The sequence below is a fragment of the Triticum aestivum genome, chromosome 1A (genome assembly GCF_018294505.1).
Source record: "Triticum aestivum cultivar Chinese Spring chromosome 1A, IWGSC CS RefSeq v2.1, whole genome shotgun sequence".
NCBI lineage: Eukaryota > Viridiplantae > Streptophyta > Magnoliopsida > Poales > Poaceae > Triticum > Triticum aestivum.
This window is the reverse complement of record NC_057794.1, coordinates 522,547,826-522,574,777: the sequence shown is the minus strand read 5'-3', so window position 1 is coordinate 522,574,777 and position 26,952 is coordinate 522,547,826. Positions and strand designations below refer to the sequence as shown.

Genomic DNA, 26,952 nt, shown 5'->3' with positions numbered 1-26,952 from the left:
GTTCCGGTAACAAGATTGAACACAAGAGATGAACTAGGGTTTGAGAGGAGATGGTGTTGTTGAAGATGTTGATGGAGATTGTCCTCCCCAAGATGGGAGAGTTGTTGGTGATGATGATGACCATGATTTCCCCCTCCGGGAGGGAAGTTCCCCCAGCGGAAACGCTCCGACGGAGGGAAAAAGTGCTCCTCCTAAGTTCCGCCTCGAGGCGGCGACGCTTTGTCCCGAAAGTCCTCTCTTTATTTTTTTTCTAGGTCAAAATGACTTATATACCAGAAGATGGGTACCGGAGGTGGGCCGAGCAGGCCACAACCCACCAGGGCGTGCCTGGGGGGCCTGGCGCGCCCTGGTGGGTTGTGCCCACCTGGTGGTCCCCCTCTGCTGTTTATTGGCTCCAGTATTTCTTAAATAATCCATAAAAAATCTCCGTGAAGTTTCAACTCATTTGGAGTTGTGCAGAATAGGTGGCCTGATGTAACTTTTCCAGGTCCAGATTTCCAGCTGCCGGAATTCTCCTCTTGGTGCGTTCCTTGCAAACTATGAGAGAAAAGGCATTAAAATTACTCCAAAAAGCATTATTATAGATAAAAAATTATAAATAACAGTAAGAAAACATGATGCAAAATGGACGTATCAACTCCCCCAAGCGGTGGAGCCCTCCGTGGACTCGCGCAACCGTTATCCTTCGTGGCTTGAAGTCTCCATCAACGTGGATGTACGATAGCACCATCTATCGGAACCACGCCAAAAATCTCCGTGTCTACATTGTGTTTGCTCCCTCCAAACTCGTCCCTTTACCTTCATGTGCAATGTTTTAAATTCCGCTGCTATAGTCTTAGACTTGCATGTGTAGGTTGATTGCTTGACTAGTGCTAAGTTGCTAAAATCTGCCAAAACTTAAAATTGGGAAAATGCTAGATTTTTATTTGGTCAAGTAGTCTAATCACCCCCCTCTAGACATACTTTTGATTCTACAAGTGGTATCAGAGCTTTGGTCTTCATTTGCCTTGATTTTCATAGCTTTTGGTGATCATAGTCTTGGTTTCACAACCTAGGAGAGTATGGCGTCTAGCGAGGGAAATTACCACCATAGAGGTCCTTACTTTGATGGTACTAATTTTGCTAGTTGGAAGCATAAGATGAAAATGCATATTCTTGTACATAACCCCGCCGTTTGGGTCATTGTGTGTATTGGCTTGCAAGGTGAATTCTTTGATGGGAAAGAACCAAACCGTGAAGCTACCGCGAAAGAGTTGAAGATGCTGCAATACAATGCTCAAGCTTGTGATATTCTCTTCAACTGATTGTGCCTCGAAGAATTCAACAAAATCTATCGTCTTGGATAAAGGCTAAGCAATGGTAACCAACACCCGCACCTCTTTCTTAGGACGGTTACCCCCAACGGGTAGGGTGCAGTGGGCGGCCGCGCGAGGGTGCGCCACGTGGTGTGCCCAGCCGCCACTATGTGTCGCTAGTTGTGCGCACACACAGGAAACGATTTTTTAATTCATGCATGTGTTTGCTTTTTAAAATTTTGTGGGGTTTTGGATATTTCCTGGTTTTTCCTAGGTTTCCTAAAAATATAATTTGATTATGTTTATTTATTTATGTTGGATTTCTCGCATGAAGCACGTCCACGTCCTGTAAAAAACACAATCGTGAAACACATTTGTGCTTTCACATGAACTCGCCACTATGCTTTCCGAAAGTGAAAAAACACAGTTACGCTTCTCATAGATGTGCTTTCGCGACAAGCACAACTGTGTTTTTCTGAAAAGTGAAAAACATAGCTTTGCTTACGCGTTAGCACACCTGTACTTTTTGAGAAGTGAAAAAACAAGTGTGTTTCGTGGTGATGCGTATTTTTCGGGGCACCATGAAGCAGACATGTGCCTGAAGTGTGCTTCCCTATTTTTATTTATGTTTTTCTTCTTCTGCCCTGGTATTTTCAAGAAAAAAACATCTAAACCTGTTAACATGGGATTTTGTCTCTGAAATCTCAATGCAAGAAACCCACTTGTGAAAATGGTTCGAGATTTAGATGCATGGCTCGATAAATAAAATATTAAATCTATGAAGAAAAACCCAAAACTTCTAATTGTGACAAAAAATGGTTCGAGATTTAGATGCATGGCTCAAGAAATAAAATATTAAATCTATGAAGAAAAACCCAAAACTTCTAATTGTGACAAATATCACATATGCAATGTGTCACTTATCACCATCAAAGAATGTGTGAGTAACCTTCGCAAGGGCTACCCTGAACTACTGATTTCGCTTTTGAATTTTCCTCCGCTGATGTAACTGCTTTTTTTAGACGTGCCGATGTAACTGCTTGTTTTTGAGAGGGAGAGAAGATGTAATAACTTTTTTTTGAGGGAAAAAGCATTTATTCATTCAAAGACCACATTCAGTGGGATACAAGTTTGGTCATGAGGCTGGCCAAGCCAAACATGACGACCAAAAGCTAAGCTTAAAGCAAATCTAGCTAGCTTATGGGCTTCTAAACTAACATGACGACCTTCAAAAGAGAAATTACATTGGAACGATAATGATCTTGACTTAATTTCACAGATGATCGAACCATAGGAGCCCTTGTGTCCTCTTGTTATGTCACCAATAACCTGCTTACAATCTGAAGCAACCACCATTCTCTGAATATGAAGATCTTCCGCTAGAGCAATAGCCTCCCGGCATGCAATAGCCTCAAGTGTTGTCGGGTCCCAAATCCCCGCGATGACCAAAGATGAGCTCCCCAAGAAAACACCATTGTTGTCCCTGCAAATAGCTACCGCCGTTCCCCCTCTATGTGTCCGTACAACTGCATCAACATGGATCTTGGCATAATTTGCTGGGGGCGCCTTCGGTCTTTGTCTGACCATGCTAGTGCTTGTTGTACTTTGGCGAATAGGCTTTGGAACTCTCACTGCTTCCAAGTCGGATATGAAGCGGGTAATGAAAGCGTGTGTTGCATGGGGGGTTTGAAAAATTGCCTCATGTATAGCCTTTCTTCTCGATGTCCAGATTGCCCAAAGTGTTACTGAGAGGAGAACAAACTTTTCATGAGAAAGCACAGCAAGAAGACTAAACAGCCAGCTCTCGCCCTCATTTCTGTTGTAGCAACCAGTGTACTCCCTAGTTCCTCATCCACCAGGGCCCATATGCATCTCGAAACGGTACACTCCAAGAGTGAATGCCGCCATGAATCCACTGCACCATAGAAACTGCAAGTGCTCGTGTTTTTCATATGGCGATGCGCTCTGACATCCTCCGTCGGTACCGACTGTTTTGACAGTCTCCACAAGAACATGCGTACTTTTGTCGGGACCTCCGTCTTCCATAACAATTTCCATGACCCCTCCTCGGTTCTAGTTGATGAAGATCCAGCCGAACCCTCCAACCATGCTTCCCGCCAGTTCCTCGTCGTGACGAGCATGTTGTAGGCCGACCGAACGGTAAAATGGCCGCTCCTGTCATGAGCCCAGCTCCAGAAATCAGGCATGTTCATGGTGCATATTGGTATGTTTGATATCACATTGACGTCAAAAGGCATGAAGGTGGCATCCAGTAGCTGTTTGTTCCATGTGGCATTAGTGGCATCGATAAGATCGGAGACCCTCAGAGGCGGGTTAGCTGAGATACACCCGTAGGGTCTCATCATTTCCTCGTGGGGTAACCAATTGTCCTCCCAAATGTATGTACTCTCTCCATTGCCTATACGCTTGATTAGACCTTGTTTCAAGGTGTCCCGGCCCTCAACAATTGCCCTTCAGTTCAACATCCCACAATACATATATGATACATCAATTATCACTTCTTTTCATACCAAGGGCTTGGGTAATCCCTTTTGATGGTTGAAATGAAGATTTTAATCGTGGTAGTCTGCTTTCTCCATCTTAGGTTCACACTGTGGATGCATCACAATATCATTGATTGTTGTACGAGAAGCTAGTATTATTTTTGTTGTCGTTGGAAGGTACTTGTGATATTATTATTCTCCTGCGGCATAATAACGTTATTAAGAGGGAAAAGGGTTTGTTTCCTTTCTATTTTGATGTTTGCCTTTGTTACCAGAATAAAAGTATTGCTTATGTTATTTATTTCTTACAGTGGGTACGAAAGTGCCTTCCCTTGCCTTACTTTTTATACTTCTATATTTCACAACTCATTAGAGACCGATAGTAGGAATTTCAGAATTTCTCATAGCATGATTCAAATTTAGTGTAGTGATAGTCTCGAACTTCATGTCAAATAAGCACAGTGAAGTTTACTGCCAACTCTATTGATCTATATATGCTCACCATTCCTTTTTGTTGCCGTCGGTTGTTTCTTTTCACACGATTTATTTTGTTGCACTACTTTGCATTGCGGGAGTGAAAAAATACAGGACTTGATAATGTGTACTCCCTCCCTTGCTAAATATAAGTCTTTTCATGAATTTTAACATGGACTACATACAGAGCAAAATGAGTGAATCTACACTTTAAAATAAGGCTATATTTATTTGTATATAGTACATATTCAAATCTCTAAGAAAACTTATATTTAGGAACGAAGGGAGTAGCAAGTTACTTCTAGTTTAACCTACTGGCTATAATATTATATATTGTGACATATTTTTTATCATGTGGCAGATATTGGTTTATGGGAGCATTTTCAACAATGAAGACATGTGTTCTCACGACTTTGGTGTGGAGGGGTGGATCAAACGGCTAGGAATGTGGGACGACCCGTGATTGATGTTCGACGAGCGTTGGGCCTTGCTTGATGGGGGCGGCGCTGGTTGTAGAGTAGCATAGTGTTCTTTGAGATATGCTTGTAAAATTAATAATTTTGGCTCTTTTTTTGCTCATGTACTGGTATTTTCTAGTGTGTTTACGTAATCTTCTTTTTTAATGACATGAGCATATATTTTTTGTCAAATTATTATTGGCTTAAATTTCCATGGACCAAGTGAAAAGAGACATGGGATAATGTCCTGAATTGAAATTAGTGGGTCGTGCCATAATGGATTGAAATTCTAATGTTTGGGTTGATTACTATATGGGCCGACAATCTTGGACTGAGCTAAAATTTAGTGGGCCAAAAAATTTGATGGGTTGACTACTACATGGGCTGCCACGTCAGATCCATGTCAGATGATGACATGGTACACACGTTAATGCCGTTATGAGCATGTCAGTTAACTACCATCCATGACGGCTAGGAACCTTCATGATCCGTGACGGTTTTGGATGGTCCGTCAAGGAGCGTGAAGTGGTCAAATTATGACGCGATATACATGACGGATTTCAAATCCGTCACGTATGCCCCTACATGGCAGTTTTGTGCATGTCAGTGACGGATTGGATCCGTCACGTATTAACAGATTTCTTGTAGTGTAGGATGGCTTCCCAACGTTGCATGCAGGATCGAAGTGTGGGGGTAGTATATACTCTTAAGCACCCGGGCACTAAGAGACTTTGGGTCCCGTAGCAAGCGCCACGCTTGTCTTGCCAGCATCGCGAGGTTAAACAACTCAAAGTCTTTGAAACCCAGCCCTCCAATACTCTTAGGTTGCGTCATTGCCTTCCATGATACCCAATGAGGTATTCGCTGCCCATTAGTGCTTCCCCACCAGAACTTCCGAATCAACATGTTCAAATGCTCGCAAAGTCCTCTTGGCAGCTTAAAACATGACATTGAGAAGACAGGTACTGCTTGCGCAAGTGCTTTGACTAACACTTCCTTCCCTGCCATAGACATTGTCCGCTTAGTCCAGCCTTGAATTTTTCTCCACGGCCTATCTTTGAGATATTTGAAAGCACCATTTTTCGAGGTCCCGACATCCGACGGCATCCCCAAATATTTCTCGTTCAACATTTCATTTGGGACGTTCAAAAGTCCTTTAATCTCATTACAGACACTCTCAGGAACACCCTTGCTAAAGAATATGGATGATTTAGCATAATTTGCTCTCTGACCTATTGCTTGACAGTAGGTTTCCAGCACTTGGTTCACCTCGGTAGAACCCACAACATTTTCCTTGAAGAACAGCAAGCTGTCATCAGCGAAAAGAAGATGGTTAACTGGTGGCGCCATAGCTGCCACATGCACCCCTCTCAAATTGGATGACTCCCCTCTTGATTTTAAAAGGCATGACAGGCCCTCAGCTGCTATCAAGAATAAATATGGAGATATCGGGTCACCTTGCCGGATCCCTCTTGAAGGTTTGAACTCCTCAAGCCTCTTCCCATTAAACATGACTGAGAAGTTTACTGAAGTAACAAGACTCATAACAATCTCAACCCAGTTACTTGTGAATCCCAACTTGAGCATTATGGCACGTAGATAGTCCCATTCTACCCTGTCATAAGCCTTCATCATGTCCAACTTCAGAGCACAAGACTGGTTTTTCTTTGCCTTGTTCCTCTTCATGAAATGCAAGCATTCATAAGTAGTTATTATATTATCCGTGATTAACCTGTCTGGAATAAATGCTGATTGCTCATCTGAAATTATATCTGGAAGGATTTGCTTGAGCTTGTTGGATATAACCTTGGAAGTGATCTTGTACAACGCGTTACAAAGCCTAATTGGACGAAACTGTGAGAGTAAGGTGGGGTTTTTTACCTTTGGTATGAGGACCAACATAGTATCATTAATGCATGCTGGCGATTCGGTTCCCTCGACAACCTTGAGCACTACCTTCGTCACTTCATCCCCACAGACCTCCCAATGCCTCTAAAAGAAATGTGTAGGGAACCCGTCCGGGCCCGGCGCCTTGATAGGAAACATTTGGAACAGTGCTTGTTTGACCTCCTGCCGGGTATATGGTGCATGAAGGATCTCATTCATCGCTGGAGTAACCTTTGTTGGGGCTGTATCAAGAACTCGGTCCATGTTTTGCACCCCTTCCGAAGTGTACAAGTTTTTGTAAAACTCCATGGTCAACGCTTCCATCTCTGCACTGTCCTCCGTCAAAGTACCATCGGCACGTTGAAGTGATTTTATCTGGTTTTTCCGACGCCGTCTGCTCGCTCTCAAATGAAAAAATAGGTGTTTTTGTCCCCATGAGTTAACCAATCAAGATGTGCCCTCTGGCGCCACAACATTTCCTCGCGGTGGAACAGTTCAATCAGTCTATCTACAACCTTTGTCTCATCGTGTGACGGACCGGATCTTCCTGGGGCAGAGCGCACATACTCCAGGTGGGCCTTTAATTGGTTGATTTCTTTTTTGACCGAGCCAAAGTGGGTATGATCCCAAGCCGACAAGTCCCCTACCAGATTCCCAAGCTTCTCATGCTGAGAGGCCGCGAATTCTGTTGGCTGCATGTTCCATCAGCGGCTGACAGTGATAAATAAAGAATCTTCCCCCTCCCACATAGTTTCGTACTTAAAAAGTTTGGGACCCGCAGTGCATGCATGCAACTCACGTAGCGTGAGAAGGATTGGAATGTGGTCTGATCCGGCTGCACTTTTGTGGGTTAGGGTCGTAGATGGTAATGCCAAGAGCCACTCAGGGTTTACAAGACACCTATCAAGCCTCACCCTTGTGTATGTGCCTCCCGCGACCTTCTTTTCGAACGTCCAATCCGTTCCAGTATATCCAATGTCTGTCAGGCCGCATAAGTCCACCACTTCTCTGAACGCTTCAACTTGAGCTTGACTCCGGGTACCAACTCCGTCATGTTCACGGATATGTAAAACTTCATTAAAGTCACCTATTACCGCCCATGGCCTATTCTGTGTTTCAACTATCCCCCGTAGGGTATTCCACGTATGATATCGTTTCGGTACTTGGGCTTCACCGTAAACAAAGGTCACCTTGACCTGCACATCCACCAAACCATCAACAAGTGTATCAATATGGTACTTCGAGTAACCAGAAATTTCAACTTTTATTTCATCATTCCAGAAAATTCCAAGACCACCACTTCGTCCAGAACTACTAACAGCAAAGCTTTTATTGTAACCTAGAGTATCTGCTAACATTTCAACTCTCGAACCCTCTATTTGTGTTTCTACAATGCAAAGGATATAGGGGCAAAGTGCCTCGCTAAGTCGCGAAGCTCACGGACTGTCGCGGCTTTGTCAATTCCGCGACAGTTCCAACTTAGCAGACTCATTGTGCTGGGCGCGACCCCACTAGGAGGCCCTCCAATCGCGCATCGGTGGTTTTGTTGAGGGCTGGAGCCTTGCTCACAGCGACTTCACTAGTAGATGAACTAGTGTAACATCCCAAATTTCCAATTTGGAATGTTATACATTAGATCATCATTGCATATCATATTTCATTTTGCATTTTGTTTGATCCTAGAAATTCTACGCAACTCAATGACCCACGGAGAGAGTTGAGGATTTTGTTATTTTCATATTTGAGTTTTCTCAAATTTTGATAATAGGATCATTTGATTTTATTTATTTTATCATCAATTATTTCTATTACAAAAATATGAGAGAGGGAATAAAATGACTTTCCTAAAATAAAGAAATACTGAGTATTTAATAATAAAATCAAATAAGTTTTTATTTCGGAGTTTTTCGGTGTTTTATTTGAATTTAGGAGAAATGTGCATTTTTTAAAATTGCATTTAGGTCCCAAATAAATGTTCACCTTGTGCGGCTTGATTTTAGAAGCCCGTGAAAATTTATTTCGGAATTTTTGGAGTCCGTTTAGTATTTCTTCTTATTTTTTCTTCTGCACGCAATTATTTAAAAAAACGAACCGACATAGGGCCGTGTCCGACTAGGACTCCCGGCCCGTTAGGCTATTTAACTTGGGGGGAGGCCCAGCCAGAGCTAACCCTAGCCCGAGCCACCCCAGCCCCAGCCGCCGCCGCCACCGCCACCTCGCCACCCGCGCCGCCGCCAGCTGCCAGCCGCCGCCGCCGCACGCTCGCCGAGGTTTGCCGCCGCCTCAAAATCCGCGCCGTTTTTTTTGCTTTTTTTCAAAAAACCGTTCGGTTTTCCGTCGGTTTTTTAGATTCGTTTTTTATATAGATCGGTTTTTCCGGTTTATTTAAATAGTGAGCGTTCATCCGTTCGTTCGTTCTAGCGAACGTTCGTCGTTTTTTCTTTTTCTCAGATTAAATCCGCGATTTTTCTGATCGCGATTCCTTATCCGATTTTCATTTTAGTATAACTTTTCGCTCGTTTATCGGATTCAGGCGATTCAAGCGCCTAGAGTTTCGTCTCGAAACCCTCTATCCGTTTAACCAACTTAAACAAAATTTTGCTACTATAAAAATTGCCCTAGATTCAGATTAGTAGAACGAAGTTGTTTTCTTTCGCCGTTTGACTTTCGTTGCTTCGTTCGATTTGATTCTTTTTGCCAACCGGAGTTCTTAAGTTGAACCTTCTGGTTAGATCTCTTATTTGAGTTTTACCCGTGCATTAGATGAGTACTTATTGTATGCTTGTTTGTTTGTCTGCGATAGAATACCCAGAGTGCGCCGCTTGTTACTTCGAATCGCTAGGTTTCCCGGATCATCAGCAAGGCAAGTAACACTTTGATCATACCTTTCCTACTATCCAGTTTTATTGCATTAGATCAATCCTCACACATTGCATGGTTAGGATCTAACTAAATTGTGGGATGGGAAGTAGATGAGGTAGTACCTATTACCTGTTTATTATCAAACCTTTGGGAGTTACTTCTACGTTTGCTTAGGCATGCTATGCTAGTAGACGTGGATTGGGTGAGTGATATCCATGACAGATGTGAGTTTTGATTAATTAATGGTTTATCTAAGGTGGCAACTTAAACACATATCTGGGTGGATTGAGGCACCTGGGTATTTCAGGACTTGCCTGTTTTCTTTTGGACCGCCACCCAGGCTCAAAGGGATCATGAGACTATTCATACTAGAAACTTTCGTGTGCAACCACAAGCTATTATGGGCTCTAGCATAGTCGACTAAGTCGTGTGAACTCTTAAAGTGGTAGACTAGTAGATGTAGGGGTTGTGGGTGGTACGGTCTACCCATCGTAAGGTGCAAACGCTTCTGAAAGACTATGTCTCGGTCATCCGTTTCTCAAACACCATGTAGTGCGAGAAATCCAATGGAGGAGATCGAGTCTTGTGGGGAAAAGTGCGCAAACCTCTGCAGAGTGTAATAAACTAATCATGGTTAGCCGTGTCCCCAGTTATGGACATCTTGAGTATCTAGTACCTGAATTATCATGTGAATCTCAACATGTTACTCTAAATTAATTTTGTTGGGTTATGTTTAATGATGATGTTTAATTGGGATTGAGAATGATGTCAACCATTCTCAATGTTTAACAACTACCAAGATAGTTAAATAAATTTATTCTTTTGAAGTAGGAAAAAATTGGCTTTACGCAAAACTGTAACCATAGAGCTTTCCACCAGCCAAATATGCATATAGTATAGCTGTTTCATTCCATTACTCTCTATGTGTTACCTTGCCAGCATATTCCATGTGCTGACCCGTTTCGGGCTGCAACGTTAATGTTGCAGACTTTTCAGACGATGATTAAGGAGTTTTAGGTCGTGGTTCTATACTCAGTGATGCCGTTGGAGTTGATGGACTCACTTATCTTCCAAGCCTTTCGCTGTTATCGTTATTAGATGGCCTTAAGCCATATTTATTGTAATAAGTTCTCTTTTGAGACACTCGATGTAATAAGTGTATGATTGCTACTCTGTTATAAATCCTCCGAGTACTGTGTGGTGTCAGCATTACTGATCCAGGGATGACACCGGAGCACAGAGATCAGACTGTTTGAGGTCTGGTCGCTACAGAGATGGTATCAGAGCACACGCTGACTGTAGGACACGACCACTAAGCTAAAAGACCTAGATCACTATCCATTCTCTTCTCTTCTGACTTCTCATCTTTTCTACTCATTTAGGATGGCGGATGCAAGGAACAAGTTCACACGACCGAATGAAGATACACCCTTTGAACGTCACTTGAAGGAAGTCACTAGATACCTGAACATAGGAGTACCAAGCTTCATCGGAACCTACAACGCCACTTTACCTGAAGAAGTGCGCTGGATGATTCAAGTTCAAGTTCCAGGAAGGACGTTCATGCCAGTCACTGAGCCCATAGAGTTTTCTTTTGATGCACCAACTTGGAGTCTAGGAAAGAGCATGGCAGCTCACATCGCCATGGGACGCATTGGAGAAGTCTACCGCAAGGATCTCAAGGATACTATCTACCAGATTTGTGGGCGCCGAGATGAACACTGGGAGATGATCAGCACCAGGAAGGATAGATCCATCGTAGCTTTTATCCAGGAGCTAAACCAGCACATTCGACAACAGGAGAACCAGATGTGCGCCGACATGATAGATCTGAAGAAGGCTAAGACTAGAATTAAGGAACTGGAGGAAGAACTCAAGACTACACGTGAAGATTATGAAGAAGAAATTGAAGTATTGGTGGAGAAGAATGACAACCTGATCAAGAAGATTGGAATATTTATGGGAGGCCCTACACCAGTAGATGAAGACGAAGAACCCAAGGAGGTTAGCCCGGAAGACTACATCATCATCGACGACACCGATTCAGATCTGGATAGTAGCGATGATGACTATGTTGATGAAGCTGGAGCAGATATCATGGAGTCTATAACCGAAAAATATTTCTAGTAGACCACCTCATCAGTAGTAGTAGTCCACCATGTAAATATAGTAGTCCGAGCACTTTTGCGATAGATAGATCGATTGTATGCCTTGTTTGATTGAATGAAGTGAATTGTTTGTTTTTGCCTCATGTGCATATGGGTAGTGTTTTCTCTTTAGACCCCCTCCATTCTTACATCTCATCTTTTCTAAACCCTCAGATGCCTCCGAGACATGACCCCGGATTTGCCTTTCTACCGGAGCTCACCTAGTTGATCCAGCAGCAGAACACATTGATGCAGTTGCTAGTCCAGAATCAGAATCAGGGGAACAACAACAACAACCCACCACCACCACCACCTGTTGACCACTTAGCCCGTTTTCTTAGGCTGAATCCGCCGGTGTTTTCCAGTAGCACCGAGCCGATAGTAGCAGATGATTGGCTCCGCAAGACAGCTAGGGAGTTGACCACAGCCGGATGCACAGATGCGGAGAAGGTGAAGTTTGCCGCACATCAGCTAGAAGGACCCGCAGCATCATGGTGGGAGAATTTCACAGCCACTTTCCCTGTCGACACTATCACATGCGACCAGTTTCAGCAGGCTTTTCGTACTGCCCATGTTTCAGCAGGAGCTATGGCCATGAAGAAGCGTGAGTTTCGCAACTTGCGCCAAGGAGGACGGACAGTTGGCCAGTATGTGGAGGACTTTAGTAAGTTAGCACGTTATGCCCCAGATGACGTCGCTACGGATGCAGCTAAGCAAGAGAAATTTCTGGAAGGACTGAATGATGAGTTGAGCATGCAGTTGATGGTAGCAACCTTCAACAACTACCAGGAGTTGGTAGATCGTGCTCTTATGATTGAAGGGAAGCAGCAGCAAATTGAGAATCGCAAGAGGAAGTATGGACAAGGAAAGTACAATTCAGGAGCTCAGCAGAAGCCACGTTTTACCCCTAGACCGGGAGGACATTTTCAGCATACCCATGGAGGAGGTAGCTCGCACAATCACAATGGCACCAAGAATGGTAATGGCAATGGAGGAAGCAACGGCCAGAATCGCACCAACCCATCAACCCCAGCCAAGAAGGACCTGAGCCAAGTCACTTGCTTTAAGTGTCAGAAGACCGGACATTATGCCAATGAATGTCCTGAAGGCCAAAATGGCAATGGAAGTTCTGGGAAGAAGCCGAACCCTTTCAACAGGGGACAGGTGAACCACGTTAGCGTGGAGGAGGTTGAAGCTCAGCCCGATGCAGTAATAGGTAAGTTTTTGGTTAAGTCATTTACTGCACTCGTTCTTTTTGATACTGGTGCATCGCATTCATACATCTCAAGGGGATTTGTGGATAAGTATAACCTATCAACCCAAGCCCTTAGGTCACCCATGTTAGTAACCTCGCCTGGAGCAGAGTATGTGGCTAGTCTATGGTGTGATCGGTTACCATTAAGGATTGGTAACTATGTTTTTCCCTCAGACCTAATAGTATTGGAATCTCAAGGATTGGATGTGATATTAGGCATGGATTGGTTATCAAAGTATGAAGGGAATATTGAATGTGCTAGTAAGTCAATTTTGCTTACCACCCCAGAAGGGAGAAGGATCAAGTATGTATCCCGGCATGTGCCAAAGAGGACTCAAGTAAATTGCCTAACAGGAGTTGTGCAGGAGGAAGTACCAGTGGTAAGGGATTTCCCTGAAGTATTTCCAGAGGAGTTGCCAGGCATGCCACCGGATAGAGATATTGAGTTTTTGATTGAGCTATTGCCAGGCACAGGGCCAATATCAAAGAGACCATATAGGATGCCAGCAAAGGATTTGGTGGAAATTAAGAAGCAGATTAAGGAGTTACTGGATAAGGGATATATTCGCCCAAGTTCTTCACCTTGGGGATCGCCAGTACTACTAGTGGAGAAGAAGGATGGATCGTTAAGGATGGTTGTTGATTATCGAGGATTGAATGAAGTAACGATCAAGAACAAGTACCCACTACCAATGATCAATGATCTGTTTGATCGATTGCAAGGAGCTAAGGTATTTTCCAAGATCGACCTGCGATCAGGATACCACCAGTTGAAGATTCGAGAACAGGATATTCCGAAGACAGCTTTTACCACCAGGTATGGGCTGTACGAGTATACCGTTATGTCATTTGGTCTGACTAACGCACCTGCCTATTTTATGAACATGATGAACAAAGTGTTTATGGAGTTCTTGGATAAGTTCGTCGTAGTGTTCATTGATGATATCCTGGTTTACTCGAAGAATGAAGAGGAGCATAAGGAGCATTTGCGTTTGGTACTTGGAAAGCTCAGAGAACATCAATTATATGCCAAGTTCAGCAAATGTGAGTTTTGGTTGAAGGAAGTAGGATTCCTCGGACACGTTATATCTGGAGAAGGTATAGCAGTTGATCCCACTAAAGTTGATACCGTGACCAAGTGGGAAGCCCCAACAACAGTTGGAGAGATCCGGAGTTTTCTTGGACTCGCAGGATACTACCGGAGATTTATTGAGAATTTCTCAAAGATTGCGAAGCCTATGACTGAGTTGTTGAAGAAAGATACCAAGTTCATATGGACGGAGGAATGTGAGGCTAGTTTCCAGGAGTTGAAGAAACGTTTGGTTACCTCACCAGTGTTGATTTTGCCAGACCAGACCAAAGATTATGAGGTGTATTGCGACGCTTCACGTCGAGGACTTGGAGCAGTGCTTATGCAGGAAGGGAGAGTTGTTTCATATGCCTCAAGACAACTGAAACCTCATGAGTTGAATTATGCCACGCATGATTTGGAGTTAGCAGCCGTAGTGCATGCTTTGAAAACATGGAGGCATTTCCTCATTGGAAATCATTGTGAGGTGTACACGGATCATAAGAGTTTGAAGTACATTTTCACACAGAAGGAGTTGAATCTCAGACAAAGGAGATGGTTGGAGCTCATCAAGGATTATGATATGAAATTGCATTATCACCCCGGAAAGGCTAATGTAGTAGCTGACGCATTAAGCCGTAAGAGCCATGTCAATACGTTAATGACGGGAGAAATACCCAAGGAGTTAGCAGAAAATCTTCGTGAACTATGTTTGGAAATAGTTCCGAGAGGCTATGTAGCAGCATTAGAGATTCAGTCAACTTTGATGGATAGAATCAGGGAAGCTCAAAAAACTGACAAAGAGATTGCCGCTATAAAGGAGAAACTGAGCAAAGGAAAAGCTAAAGGATTTCGTGAGGATGAGCACAACACCCTATGGTTTGAAGACCGCGTTTACGTGCCCAATGACCCGGAGATCAGGAAGTTGATTTTGCAAGAGGCACACGATTCACCATATTCAATTCACCCAGGAAATACCAAGATGTATTTGGATTTGAAGGATATTTTCTGGTGGACCGGAATGAAGAAGGATATTGCGGAGTATGTAGCAGTTTGTGATGTATGTCAGAGAGTAAAGGCAGAGCATCAGAAGCCAGCGGGATTGTTACAACCATTGCCGATACCCGAATGGAAGTGGGATAAGCTAGGCATGGATTTTATCACGGGATTACCCAGGACTCGTTCAGGCTATGACTCGATTTGGGTTGTAGTCGATCGATTGACGAAAGTAGCTCATTTCATCCCAGTAAAGACCACTTACACCAGTGCTAAGTTGGCAAAGATATACATGACCAGGATCGTATGTTTGCATGGAGTTCCAAGGAGTATCGTATCATATAGAGGAACCCAGTTTACCTCAAAGTTCTGGAAGCAGTTGCACGAAACTTTGGGAACCAGGCTAGAATTCAGTACAACTTTTCATCCACAGACAGATGGACAGACCGAGAGAGTAAATCAGATTTTGGAGGATATGCTGAGAGCTTGTGCGCTAGATTATGGATCTAGTTGGGACGATAATTTGCAATATGCAAAGTTCTCTTACAACAACAGTTATCAAACTAGTTTAAAGATGGCCCCTTTCGAAGCTTTGTACGGAAGGAGGTGCAGGACACCATTGTCATGGGACGAAGTTGGAGACCACCAGTTGTTTGGACCTGACTTGATTAAAGGAGTCTGAACAGAAGGTGAAATTGATTCGCGATAGGCTCAAGGTAGCCCAGTCCAGACAGAAGAGTTATGCAGATTCTAAACGCAAGGAGACAGTTTATGAAGTCGGAGATAGAGCTTATCTTCAAATATCTCCACTTTGGGGAACAAAGCGTTTTGGAGTTAAAGAAAAGTTAGCGCCACGATTTGTAGGACCATATCGAGTTTTGGAGTGTATGGGAGAAGTGGCCTACAAGTTGGAATTGCCTGAAGGATTGTCAGGAGTTCATGATGTGTTCCATGTTTCTCAGTTAAAGAAGTGCCACACGGAGATGGCTGACATACCGTTGAGAGACACAGTGCCCTTGGAAAATATTCAGTTGGATAACAATTTGACCTACGAGAAGAAACCAATTAAGATCCTCGAGTTTGCCAGCCAAGTTACCCGCAGCAAGGTTATCAAGTTTTGCAAAGTTCAGTGGATCCACCACACAGAGGATGAAGCCACCTGGGAACGAGAGGACGATTTGCTCAAAGACCACCCTCACCTATTTTCTAGCCAACCCGAATCTCGAGGGCGAGATTCATCTTAAGGGGGGTAGGTTTGTAACATCCCAAATTTCCAATTTGGAATGTTATACATTAGATCATCATTGCATATCATATTTTATTTTGCATTTTGGTTGATCCTAGAAATTCTACGCAACTCAATGACCCGCAGAGAGAGTTGGGGATTTCGTTATTTTCATATTTGAGTTTTCTCAAATTTTGAGAATAGGATCATTTGATTTTATTTATTTTATCATCAATTATTTTTATTACAAAAATATGAGAGAGGGAATAAAATGACTTTCCCAAAATAAAGAAATATTGAGGATTTAATAATAAAATCAAATAAGTTTTTATTTTGGAGTTTTTCGGTGTTTTATTTGAATTTAGGAAAAATGTGTGTTTTTCAAAATTGCATTTAGGTCCCAAATAAATGTTTATCTTGTGCGGCTTGATTTTAGAAGCCCGTGAAAATTTATTTCGGAATTTTTGGAGTCCGTTTAGTATTTCTTTTTACTTTTTCTTCTTCGCGTAATTATTAAAAAAAACCGACCTAGGGCCGTGTCCGACTAGGACTCCCGGCCCGTTAGGCTATTTAAGCCGGGGGGGAGGCCCAGCCAAAGCTGACCCTAGCCCGAGCCGCCCCAGCCCCAGCCGCCGCTGCCGCCGCCGCCACACGCTCGCTGAGGTTCGCCGCCGCCTCAAAATCCGCGCCGTTTTTTTATTTTTTTTCGGGAAACCGTTCAGTTTTTCCGTTGGTTTTTTTAGATTCGGTTTTTTTAAATAGAACGGTTTTTCCGATTTATTTAAATAGTGAGCATTTGTCCGTTCGTTCGTTCTAGCGAACTTTCGTCGTTTTTCTTTTTCTCGGATTAAATCCGCGATTTTTTTGATCACGATTCCTGATCCGATTTTCATTTTAGTATAACTTTTCGCTCGTTTATTGGATTCAGGCGATTCAAGCACCAAGAGTTTCATCTCAAAACCCTATATCCATTTAACCAACTTAAACAAAATTTTGCTACTATAAAAATTGCCCTAGATTCAGATTAGTAGAACGAAGTTGTTTTCTTTCGCCGTTTGACTTTCATTGCTTCGTTCGATTTGATTCTTTTTGCCAACCGGAGTTCTTAAGTTGAACCTTCTGGTTAGATCTCCTATTTGAGTTTTACACATGCATTAGATGGGTACTTATTGTATGCTTGTTTGTTTGTCTGTGATAGAATACCCGGAGTGCGCCGCTTGTTACTTCGAATCGCTAGGTTTCCCGGATCGTCAGCAAGGCAAGTAACACTTTGATCATACCTTTCCTACTACCCAGTTTTATTGCATTAGATCAATCCTCACACATTGCATGGTTAGGATCTAACTAAATTGTGGGATGGAAAGTAGATGAGGTAGTACCTATTACCTGTTTATTATCAAACCTTTAGGAGTTACTTCTACGTTTGCTTATTATGCCATGCTATGCTAGTAGACGTGGTTTGGGTGAGTGATATCCATGACAGATGTGAGTTTTGTTAATTAATGGTTTATCTAAGGTGGCAACTTAAACACACATCTGGGTGGATTGAGGCACCTGGGTATTCCAGGACTTGCCTGTTTTCTTTTGGACCGCCACCCAGGCTCAAAGGGATCATGAGACTATTCATACTAGAAACTTCCGTGTGCAGCCACAAGCTATTATGGGCTCTAGCATAGTTGACTAAGTCGTGCGAACTCTTACAGTGGTAGACTAGCAGATGTAGGGGATGTAGGTGGTACGGTCTACCCGATCGTAAGGTGCTAGCGCTTCTGAAAGACTATGTCTCGGTCATCCGTCTTCTCAAACACCATGTAGTGCGAGAAACCAAACGGAGGCGATCGAGTCTTGTGGGGAAAAGTGCGCAAACCTCTGCAGAGTGTAATAAACTAATCATGGTTAGCCGTGTCCCCGGTTATGGACATCTTGAGTATCTAGTACCTGGATTATCATGTGAATCTCAACATGTTACTCTAAATTAATTTTGTTGGGTTATGTTTAATGATGATGCTTAATTGGGATTGAGAATGCTGTCAACCATTCTCAATGTTTAACAACTACCATGATAGTTAAATAAATTTATTCCTTTGAAGTAGGGAAAAATTGGCTTTACGCAAAACTGTAACCATAGAGCTTTCCACCAGCCAAATATGCATATAGTATAGCTGTTTCATTCCATTACTCTCTATGTGTTACCTTGCCAGCATATTCCATGTGCTGTCCCATTTCGGGCTGCAACGTTAATGTTGCAGACTTTTCAGACGATGATTAAGGAGTTTTAGGTCGTGGTTCTATACTCAATGATGTCGTTGGAGTTGATGGCCTCACTTATCTTCCAAGCCTTCCGCTGTTATCGTTATTAGATGGCCTTAAGCCATATTTATTGTAATAAGTTCTCTTTCGAGACACTCGATATAATAAGTGTGTGATTGCTACTCTGTTATAAATCCTCCGAGTACTGTGTGGTGTCAGCATTACTGATCCAGGGATGACACCGGAGCATAGAGATTAGACTGTTTGAGGTCTGGTCGCTACAGCTAGGCTTGGTTCTCTTCGGTTCCTGCTTGGACGAAGGACTTGCTGGAACAGTTGGTGCAGGGAGCGAGAGCATCATTTTAGGCAGTACCGCTTGGCTTGGGGGATGTTGATCATTCATGAGAGCAGCCCCAGAAGCTACCCTATTCCTGTTCTTTTCTACCTCCTCCATAACAACATCTTTATCTGAATCATACTCTGAGCTTTCTCGTTCCTAGCTGTACAGTGGGTTATTTTGCATGGTCGAACGGCCTCCATCTCTACCAGTGCGCCCCCTGCCACGGCCTCCCCTGAACCAGCTCGCCCCGAGATCCTTGAACACCAACGCCTTCGCAGGATGAATCCCGTCACGACATTCCTTAAACAAATGCCCCAAGTTGCCGCACACAGCACACCAATCCGACAATCTCTCGTACTTTACCCTGAATATGACTCGTTCTAGAGAATCCTTCTTTCTGACCACAAGTGAAACAGCGTTTTTGAGGGGCTTCGTCACATCAATCCTCACCCAGACACGAACGAAGTTACCTTCAAAGTCATGCGATTTGGGTTCAGCAAATATGAATTCGCCCACTGTCGATGAAAGAGCCTTTACTTTAGGGAAGTATCCATCTGGTAGGTCATGGATCTGGATCCATATGTCAATTTTGTTTAGTTCAATCAATGAGGGCTTCGTGAACCCATCATACGCCGCGAGGGCCACCGCCTTCCCCTTGAAACTCCATAGTCCTTCTTCCATCACTCGTTCCCAATCACCCAAGCAAGAGAATTGCAGAGTGTAGAGATTATCCTCAAGCGGCCTGATCTGCACCTCTTGCGCCAGATCCCATGCTACCCACATATTCCTATAAAACCAGTATTGACTGTAGGATTTGTCGGTGTGTACCCTGACGATCGCCATCCAGCGGGTCGCCTCCCCTGGCAACTCGCCTTCTTCCACCACCACATCCTGCAGTTCATCCTCCTTAAGCCCCAGCTCCACCATCATTGCTTCAAGATCCGATTTGCTTGTTCCCGAGCTTGACGCAAAAGATTCCATGATGCCCTAGCCCGAGATTGTCTGGATCCGCGGGCGGTATGAACCCTAACGCCATCGCCGATCCCCCGACAACTCCATGGCACCACGGCCTTAGAGATCACCGGAAGGCAGCGGCGGAGCCAGCCTATAAGCGTTGGGTTCAAGTGAACCCAACGGAATTTGCCTGCTACGTGCGTGTAGGTACTTATTATTTGATCACTTGAACCCAGTACAAAATGGTCACTGACCCCATCAAATAAAGGGCCTCACGTGGATGGCTAAATAAAGGGCCCAAAAAGCCCATAAGCAAATGTCGATTAGTCCATTCCTAGGCCTAGACCATGATTAGCCTATAGAAAACACACGCAGCCGAACGCATAATCCCTCATCCGTTCGTTTTCAAATTCGCATCTCTCCTGATCGACTCTCCTCTTGCTCGGTGCCTCGGCCGCCGCACGCCGCCAGCAAGCAGGTTGCTGCAGATCCACAACAACTACAACTGTAGCCCAAAAATTATGGCAACTAGATTACGCCGCCACATCTTCCCTCTCTTGTACATGTTCTATCTAGACTATTTGCCTAGCACTATAGTATTTTTTTGCCCTAGGTTTTTTATTTGTTTTTCTCGATGGACTTTGACTGATCTAGGCTATCAAACAGTATTTTTCAAAGAGAACTCTGTCATCAGATCCAGATATCTGATACAGGCATCTCAATGTCACCCATTAGACGTAGGTATGTCTTGCACTTTTCAGTTTTTAATTCAACATAATATGTGATAATGTATTTCTTATTGTTATATTGTTTATGGGTGCTATAATTTTTGTCGCAATTAGACTTTAATCTTCAAAAATTAATATAAAGTTCTCATAGAGTGAATGAGTGAACCCAATGGTCAAATTTTCTGGCTCCGCCCTTGCCGGAAGGGTAGGACAATAGGGGAGAGAAGTCTCTACGGGAGGTCAGCCACCGTCGCCGAGAGTACGAGAAACCCTAACGAGAGGGGAGGGAGGAAGATGTAAGGGCAACTCCATCGCGCGACCCTATCTTTGTCCGGGTGTGTCCGTTTTGGGGTAAAACGGACAAATAGCGCGGCCCAATGCGCGGCCTCAAACGGACAAATGTTCGGATTTCGTCCGTTTTCGACTCATCCCCGGCCCAAACTTGCGCTCGGTTTGGGATGAAACGGACGCGCGCGGACGGCCTCGACGCACGCCCTTGTCCCCCTCCCCGTGGCACGCCTGTCGGGGACACTAGTAGTCCCTTCGCTCCCAACGCTTCCACCCTCTCTCAGTCGGCGCCGCCGCTATTCTCCGGCCGCCTCCTCACCGCGCAGTCCCTGGCCGTCCATACCAAACCACGTCTTCGCCATAGTTTTGGCCGTCGATCGGAGGAGGTTTGGCCGTCACCGTCTTTGCCGGTGGGAGAGGGGACACGACAGCCGGTGACGTACCACGGCGGCCGCGACAGATTCTGACGAGAGCTCCAGAGCGGCCAGTAGCCGGCCGGCAACCACCCCTGATGCATCGAGATGATCATCGCGGCCTCTTCGCCACCACAACCGCAAGGTGTTCGACATTTTGCCAACAAAGATATGGACAGTGGAGACGAGTTTTTCTTCCATCACTTCCTTTGTTCATCGGATGATTCGTCGTCGGATGATGATGATCTTGTGGTGGTTGCATTGGTCGTTCACGACCATATTCAACGGCAGCTTCCTCGGTACAGGGGGTCAGTCCCTGGTCGTGCTCCCAACCTGAACCGCAATAGGGAGAGAGGCCACGCCCTGCTCTATGCTGATTACTTTTCCAACACCCTGCTCCTTAAGCCGGATAAATTCCGTCGCCGTTTTCGAATGGCAAGGCATGTGTTCAATCGTATCCGAGAGGGAATGGTTGCTCATGACCCATACTTCGAGTGCAAGACGGATGCCCTTGGCAAGCTTGGATTCTCCTCTTACCAGAAATGCACCGCGACCATCTGCATGCTTGCATATGGAATTCCAGGCGATCTGGTGGATGAGTATGTGCCTATAAGTGAGACAACATGTCTGATATCAATGTACAAGTTTTGCCAGGCTGTGATCGAGGTGTTTGGCCCAGAGTACTTGAGGCAGCCAACTGCAGCTGATATAGAGAGATTGTTGGCGACCAACGCAACTAGAGGCTTTCCAGACATGCTTGGCAGCATAGATTGTATGCACTGAGAGTGGAAGAACTACCCATTTGCTTGGCAGGGCCAGTACAAGGGGCATGTCAACGTGTGCACTGTCATATTAGAAGCGATGGCTTCGTAGGATCTTTGGATATGGCATTCTTTCTTTGGCATGGCAGGTTCTCACAGTGATATCAACGTGTTGCAACGTTCTCCAGTCTTCGCAAGGCTTGCAGAAGGCCACTCCCCACCTGTCAACTTTAAGATCAACGGCCACCAGTTCAACAAGGGATGCTATCTAGCTGATGGTATATATTCTCGGTGGTCAACTTTTGTGAAGACAATCTCAAAACCCCAAGGTGAGAAGAGAAAGAGATTTGCCCAAATGCAAGAAAGTGTTAGAAAGGATGTGGAACGTGCTTTTGGTGTGCTTCAATCCCGGTGGGGTATCGTTCGAAACCCTGCACTGTTATGGGATGAAAGGAAGCTTTGGGAGGTGATGACTGCTTGTATGATCATGCACAACATCATCGTCGAGGACGAGCGTGATGAGAGTATCTTCGACCAAGGATTTGATTATCAAGGTAAAAATATTGAGCCCCTGCACCAAGACCCGGCCACATTTAAACAATTTGTGCAATTCCACCATGAGATGCATGATTGGCACAGTCATTTGGATCTTCAAAATGACTTGGTTGAGCATGTGTGGGATCACATTGGCAACCAGCAGACGTATTGGTTCATTTTATGTTCAGTCAAGACAATTTCGATTTGATTGTAAAACTTTTTTATTAAGGACAATTTTAATTGGATTGTAAAACTATTTTAATTTTCAGACAAATATTTGAACGTGCAAACTAGTTTTGATGAGAATATATGCATTTTCGGCCATAACGAACAGAACGAGGCAAACGGATGCAGCCGCGCGCTGGACGCACGGTCACTGCATCCCAGAACACGACTCCAATTCGCTATCAAAACGGACAAAATCCGGACAAAACGAAAGTCACGCAAGAGTTGGCCTAATAATTGCTAAAAGGGTGCTTGGATATAAGGAACTATTTTTAGTCTGACTAAAAATAGTCTCTTTTAGAGGCTAAAGTTCCAAGCACCCTTGACTAAAGAGAGGCTAGGACTAGTCTTGAGGCTAAAATCTTTTAGTCATGGGAAACCTACTAAAATATGTATTAGCTCTCTCTCTCCTCATTTAATTCCTCTCCTTAGTTCTGGATTGGAGGATTTGGACGATAATAAATGCTCAATAACTAGATTTTAGTCTCTTTAGTATTTGAATCCAAGCATGGGTGAGACTACTAGCAAGTTTTAGTCCCACTACTTTTAATCATGGGACTAAAACATATCCAAGCATGCCCTAAATGTGCCACCTCCAAGGCACAACACCAGCCCGAGAGTCCCAGACTGCTCTTCGATCCATGCGTTGCCCCAGACCGCACCCAAGACCCCAATCCCGTGCCCGCCAATCCCATCGCGGCCTCTTCGCCACCACAACCGCGCGGCCCCCGAGGAGATGAGAGGCACGGTGGGGCGCCTCGTGAGCCTTTCCTGTGTCGGTGTCGGAGTACTGTACTACAGTAGTGCGCCACAGACAAGAGTCCAGATCAAAGTGGACTCCGCGCTCTGGCTCCGAGCACGAGAGCCACCCTCCCTCGGTCGCCGCGATATTTCTCCTTGCCCGACATCCGTCCAAGCTCCATGTGCCGCCGCAGCGCGCCGCACCGGAAACCCCCAAAACTCCACCGTGCATGCACACACAAAAGAAGCTCAACACGGAGCATGGCATCATGGGTGGGGTGGGTCGCCCTGATGATGCGAGGCCGTGACCGACAGGCCCAGCGCCAAGACAAACACGAGACGCGGTGATCATGAGCTAGCAGCACAAAAGTGGCATGCAAACAGACGAGGTTGGAACGACAACACATAATTATATGTCTCGGAACACCGTCACCGCTACGAGAAGGAAGAAAGAATCCCCTACCAGATCTCATCAACTCTACCACGACCCGCACCGGTACAGACACCACATGGGGTGGTCAGCTTAATAAGAGTGCTAGTACTCATGGACAGACACACACACACTACGCTGCTACCAGTACGTCCGATCGAACCATCAAAACGACGCCGGAAATGCAGGCGAGCGAGCGGGCACAAAAGCGGCGGGGGCGCGCCCACCGAATCCGGCGCCGCACCCGCATTGCCGACGCGCGGCCAGCCAGTGGTCACCACCGCATCAGATGAGGTGGAGGAGGAGCGGCGCGGCTGCCGCCACGAGAAGCCCGGCGGAGGCCACGCGGCGACCGACGGCGGCTGCGTTGTAGTCCTGGTTCATGCCCGACGGGCCGTACGCGCCGCCGCCGAAGGGGCTCCCCGGCATCCCGGTGCTGGTCGCGCCCGGCGGGGTCATGCTCCCCATGCCGCCGGTGCTGACGCCCGTGCCTGTCCCGGTGCTGCCTGTGCCGGTGCCCATGCCGCCGGTGCCCATCCCTGTGCCGCCGGTGCCCATGCCGCCGGTGCCTGCTCCGGTGCCTACGCCGCTGCACAAGGAAAGAAACATACACAAAGCGCGCACACACAGCGTCCGTCAGTACAGTACATTGCACGGCGAAATGTCTCACACGTCCCATCTTCAAGAAAGCGAGAAAGTTGCTTGGAATCTATCTATCTATTGCATAATGCGGATGCAATGATGCCGACGCGCTTGCCCAGGTCCGATGCCACTTTGAACGGGTGGCATTCGGCGAAAGACGGGTGTATCTTTAAGGTCGGACTAGAGATATCCGATTCAGACGCCTTTTTGGTTCACATGGGCAAAGCAAGAACTCAAGAACAGTAGCCCAAAGGGAGAACACGTCCAGCTACTAGAGCGGACATCAGCAGTGGCACTACTACCATGTGAAGATGCATACTATGTTGTTAAGCTGCAGATGTACTGTAATATTCGTGCATCATTAGTGGGCACGGCACATATTCCTCGAATCTACTTTGACAGCCTTTGCCAATGATTTTTCAGATCAGATTTGTGTTTGCATATTGCAAGCTGAAACACGGTACTACTACGCACTTCAGTATACAGGTCTGGTAACTCACCTAGCTGAATGAACTATCATGTGCGTACGTGGTGTATGTGCGGCCGTGTGAAGAATCTAGATTACGGCGCACTAATAAGAATAACCCAAGTAAACTATGCCGAGCGACTGGTGACAGCAGTCAGGGGCAGTCCTGCATCTCGCTTATTAAGATACTCTGTATACTTGCCAGATTCAAGTAGTCCAATCCAATCAGGAGTATTAAAAGGGAAATGCCAGTAAATCTATTATTAAACAGCTTCATTGATCTAGTAGAGTGGTAAGCATGTTCTAAGCCAAGCAAGCATGTGGGAGGAAGAGCATAGATGGGAGGGGCTATTAACCTAGCGCTGGCGGGGTACTTGCAGGATCCGGCGCTGGGGTCGGCGGCGACGAGGGTGGCGACGCCCATGAAGTCGCAGGTGGCGCCCATGCCGGCGTTCTTCTGGTAGTAGCTGTTGCAGGCGTAGGAGCAGTGGGCGACGACGGAGGAGGGCTGGAAGCAGGGCCCGCTGGAGGTGATCTGGGTGCAGTCGGCGCCCTTGCCGCACGCGTAGTCGATGGCCTTCTGCATCGCCGCCGGGTTCGCGTCCGACTTGCACACGCAGTACATGGCATCTGCTCACCGACTCAAACAGCAATAATAAGCCGGTTAGCTCACGAATCTGACAATGAAATAAATCTCTGTCGTTCTACAGTTACGGAGAATGGGGAAAACTAGGCACAAATAGCAAGAACACCATCTAGCATCTCTGATCTAGGGACAGCAACAGTTCAAGAACATACTACAAGGGAAAGTTTGTTGGAGATGTTGCATAGGACATTCAAGAAGTGCTCTAGAGCAAGAAAGATTCAGGTCCAGGGAGTGAATGGAAAAGAAATAAACCTAGGAACTCAATCTAGACGGTCAAAAACTACTATGTTTGCGCAGGGCGAGCTGGGCCGCTGACCTGAGCCGGTGAACATGGCGACCAAGAGCACGAGCACCAGAGGAACCGCCATTGCAGCAGCAGAAGGGAGCTTTCGCTCTCGCTCTCTCGCCGAGGTCCGAGCAAGCAAGAAGAGAGGAGGGGAACGGAGGAGGCTAGTCGGCGTGGCGTGGGAGAGTGGGGAGTGTGGTAGTGTGTGCAGTGCGGTCAAGCTCCCGAGCGCGGCACCCTTTTTATCGGCGAACACGGGCCACACAAGCCCGCATCGAGCCGTTCGTTGGCCCGCCCCCTGGAGGTGGAGGTGGAGGTGTCTCTGGAGGCGTCGGCGTGCGACCGTGCGGCAGTGTCCTTGCCACGGGGTGACGAGCCGGGCCGTGTCCGCATGCCAACGGCTTTATTTCGCTCGCTCGCTCGCATCAAGCGGCGGTGGTGAGTCATGGGTGGATCGTCCTGTGCGGCTCGTGCAAAGGCGTGCAGAGAGCTCTGGCCGCGCTGTCCCGCTTTGGCGCGGCATGGGTGGGAGTGGCCGATGCGGCGGGCATGCGGCACTGTGCTCCTGCGCGGCTAAATTTCGTGTTTTGACCATTTTCTAAAACATATTTAAGATTCGATCTTAGTTTGAATTTTTTTTGAGATCTGTCTTTTTTGCTACCGCAAGAGACCATGACGGTAGGGTTGCATGCCCTATCGCCAAAAAAACTCCTAAGTATTGAACACATTGCGTGCTCATGCCTACCGCAAAGCACCTTGACGATAGCCTGCACAACCCTACCGCCAGAGAGCCCGGTTGGCGGTAGCAATGTTTCCTACCGTCAAAGTCTATGGCGGTAGGCTATTAGACCCTACCGTCATGAACTCTGACGGTAGCAAAAGGGTTAAATCTCGAAAAAAATTAAAATAGGATCAAATCTCGAATAGGTTTATCAAAATACGAAAATTTGCCCTCCTGCGCTCGCCCGGGATGGCTTTATTTCTCCACCAAACCCAGTACTACTACTCCTACTCGCGCAGTGTGCATGCGGTGGTGAGCCACTGTCAAAAATAAAGCGAGTGGTGACGGCCAG

General features: G+C 45.7%; 1 protein-coding gene across 2 annotated transcripts; it reads right to left on the bottom strand.

Moving 5' to 3' along the window:
- Window positions 1-23,799: 23,799 nt before the first annotated feature.
- LOC123062695 (PLASMODESMATA CALLOSE-BINDING PROTEIN 4) lies at window positions 23,800-26,195 on the bottom strand. Of its 2 annotated transcripts, none has more exons than XM_044486333.1 (3): window positions 25,910-26,195; window positions 25,304-25,577; window positions 23,800-24,428 (listed from the first exon to the last, which is right to left on the bottom strand). In XM_044486333.1, exons 1-3 carry the CDS (start codon window positions 25,959-25,961, stop codon window positions 24,125-24,127), a joined length of 630 nt encoding a protein of 209 aa, XP_044342268.1. In that variant the 5' UTR covers window positions 25,962-26,195; the 3' UTR covers window positions 23,800-24,124. The 2 variants fall into 2 exon arrangements, with proteins under 2 accessions (XP_044342268.1, XP_044342276.1); XM_044486341.1 differs by lacking the exon at window positions 25,910-26,195 and adding an exon at window positions 25,700-25,724.
- Window positions 26,196-26,952: the final 757 nt, after the last annotated feature.

What these genes read in the sequence shown, in the direction of transcription:
- LOC123062695 (XM_044486333.1), bottom strand. Translation starts at nt 25,961, where the DNA reads ATGGCGGTTCCTCTGGTGCTCGTGCTCTTGGTCGCCATGTTCACCGGC. An exon ending in CGCCATGTTCACCGGCTCAG is followed by an intron (nt 25,578 to 25,909) that starts GTCAGCGGCCCA and finishes GTCGGTGAGCAG; the next exon opens with ATGCCATGTACTGCGTGTGC. An exon ending in AAGTACCCCGCCAGCGCTAG is followed by an intron (nt 24,429 to 25,303) that starts GTTAATAGCCCC and finishes TTCCTTGTGCAG; the next exon opens with CGGCGTAGGCACCGGAGCAG.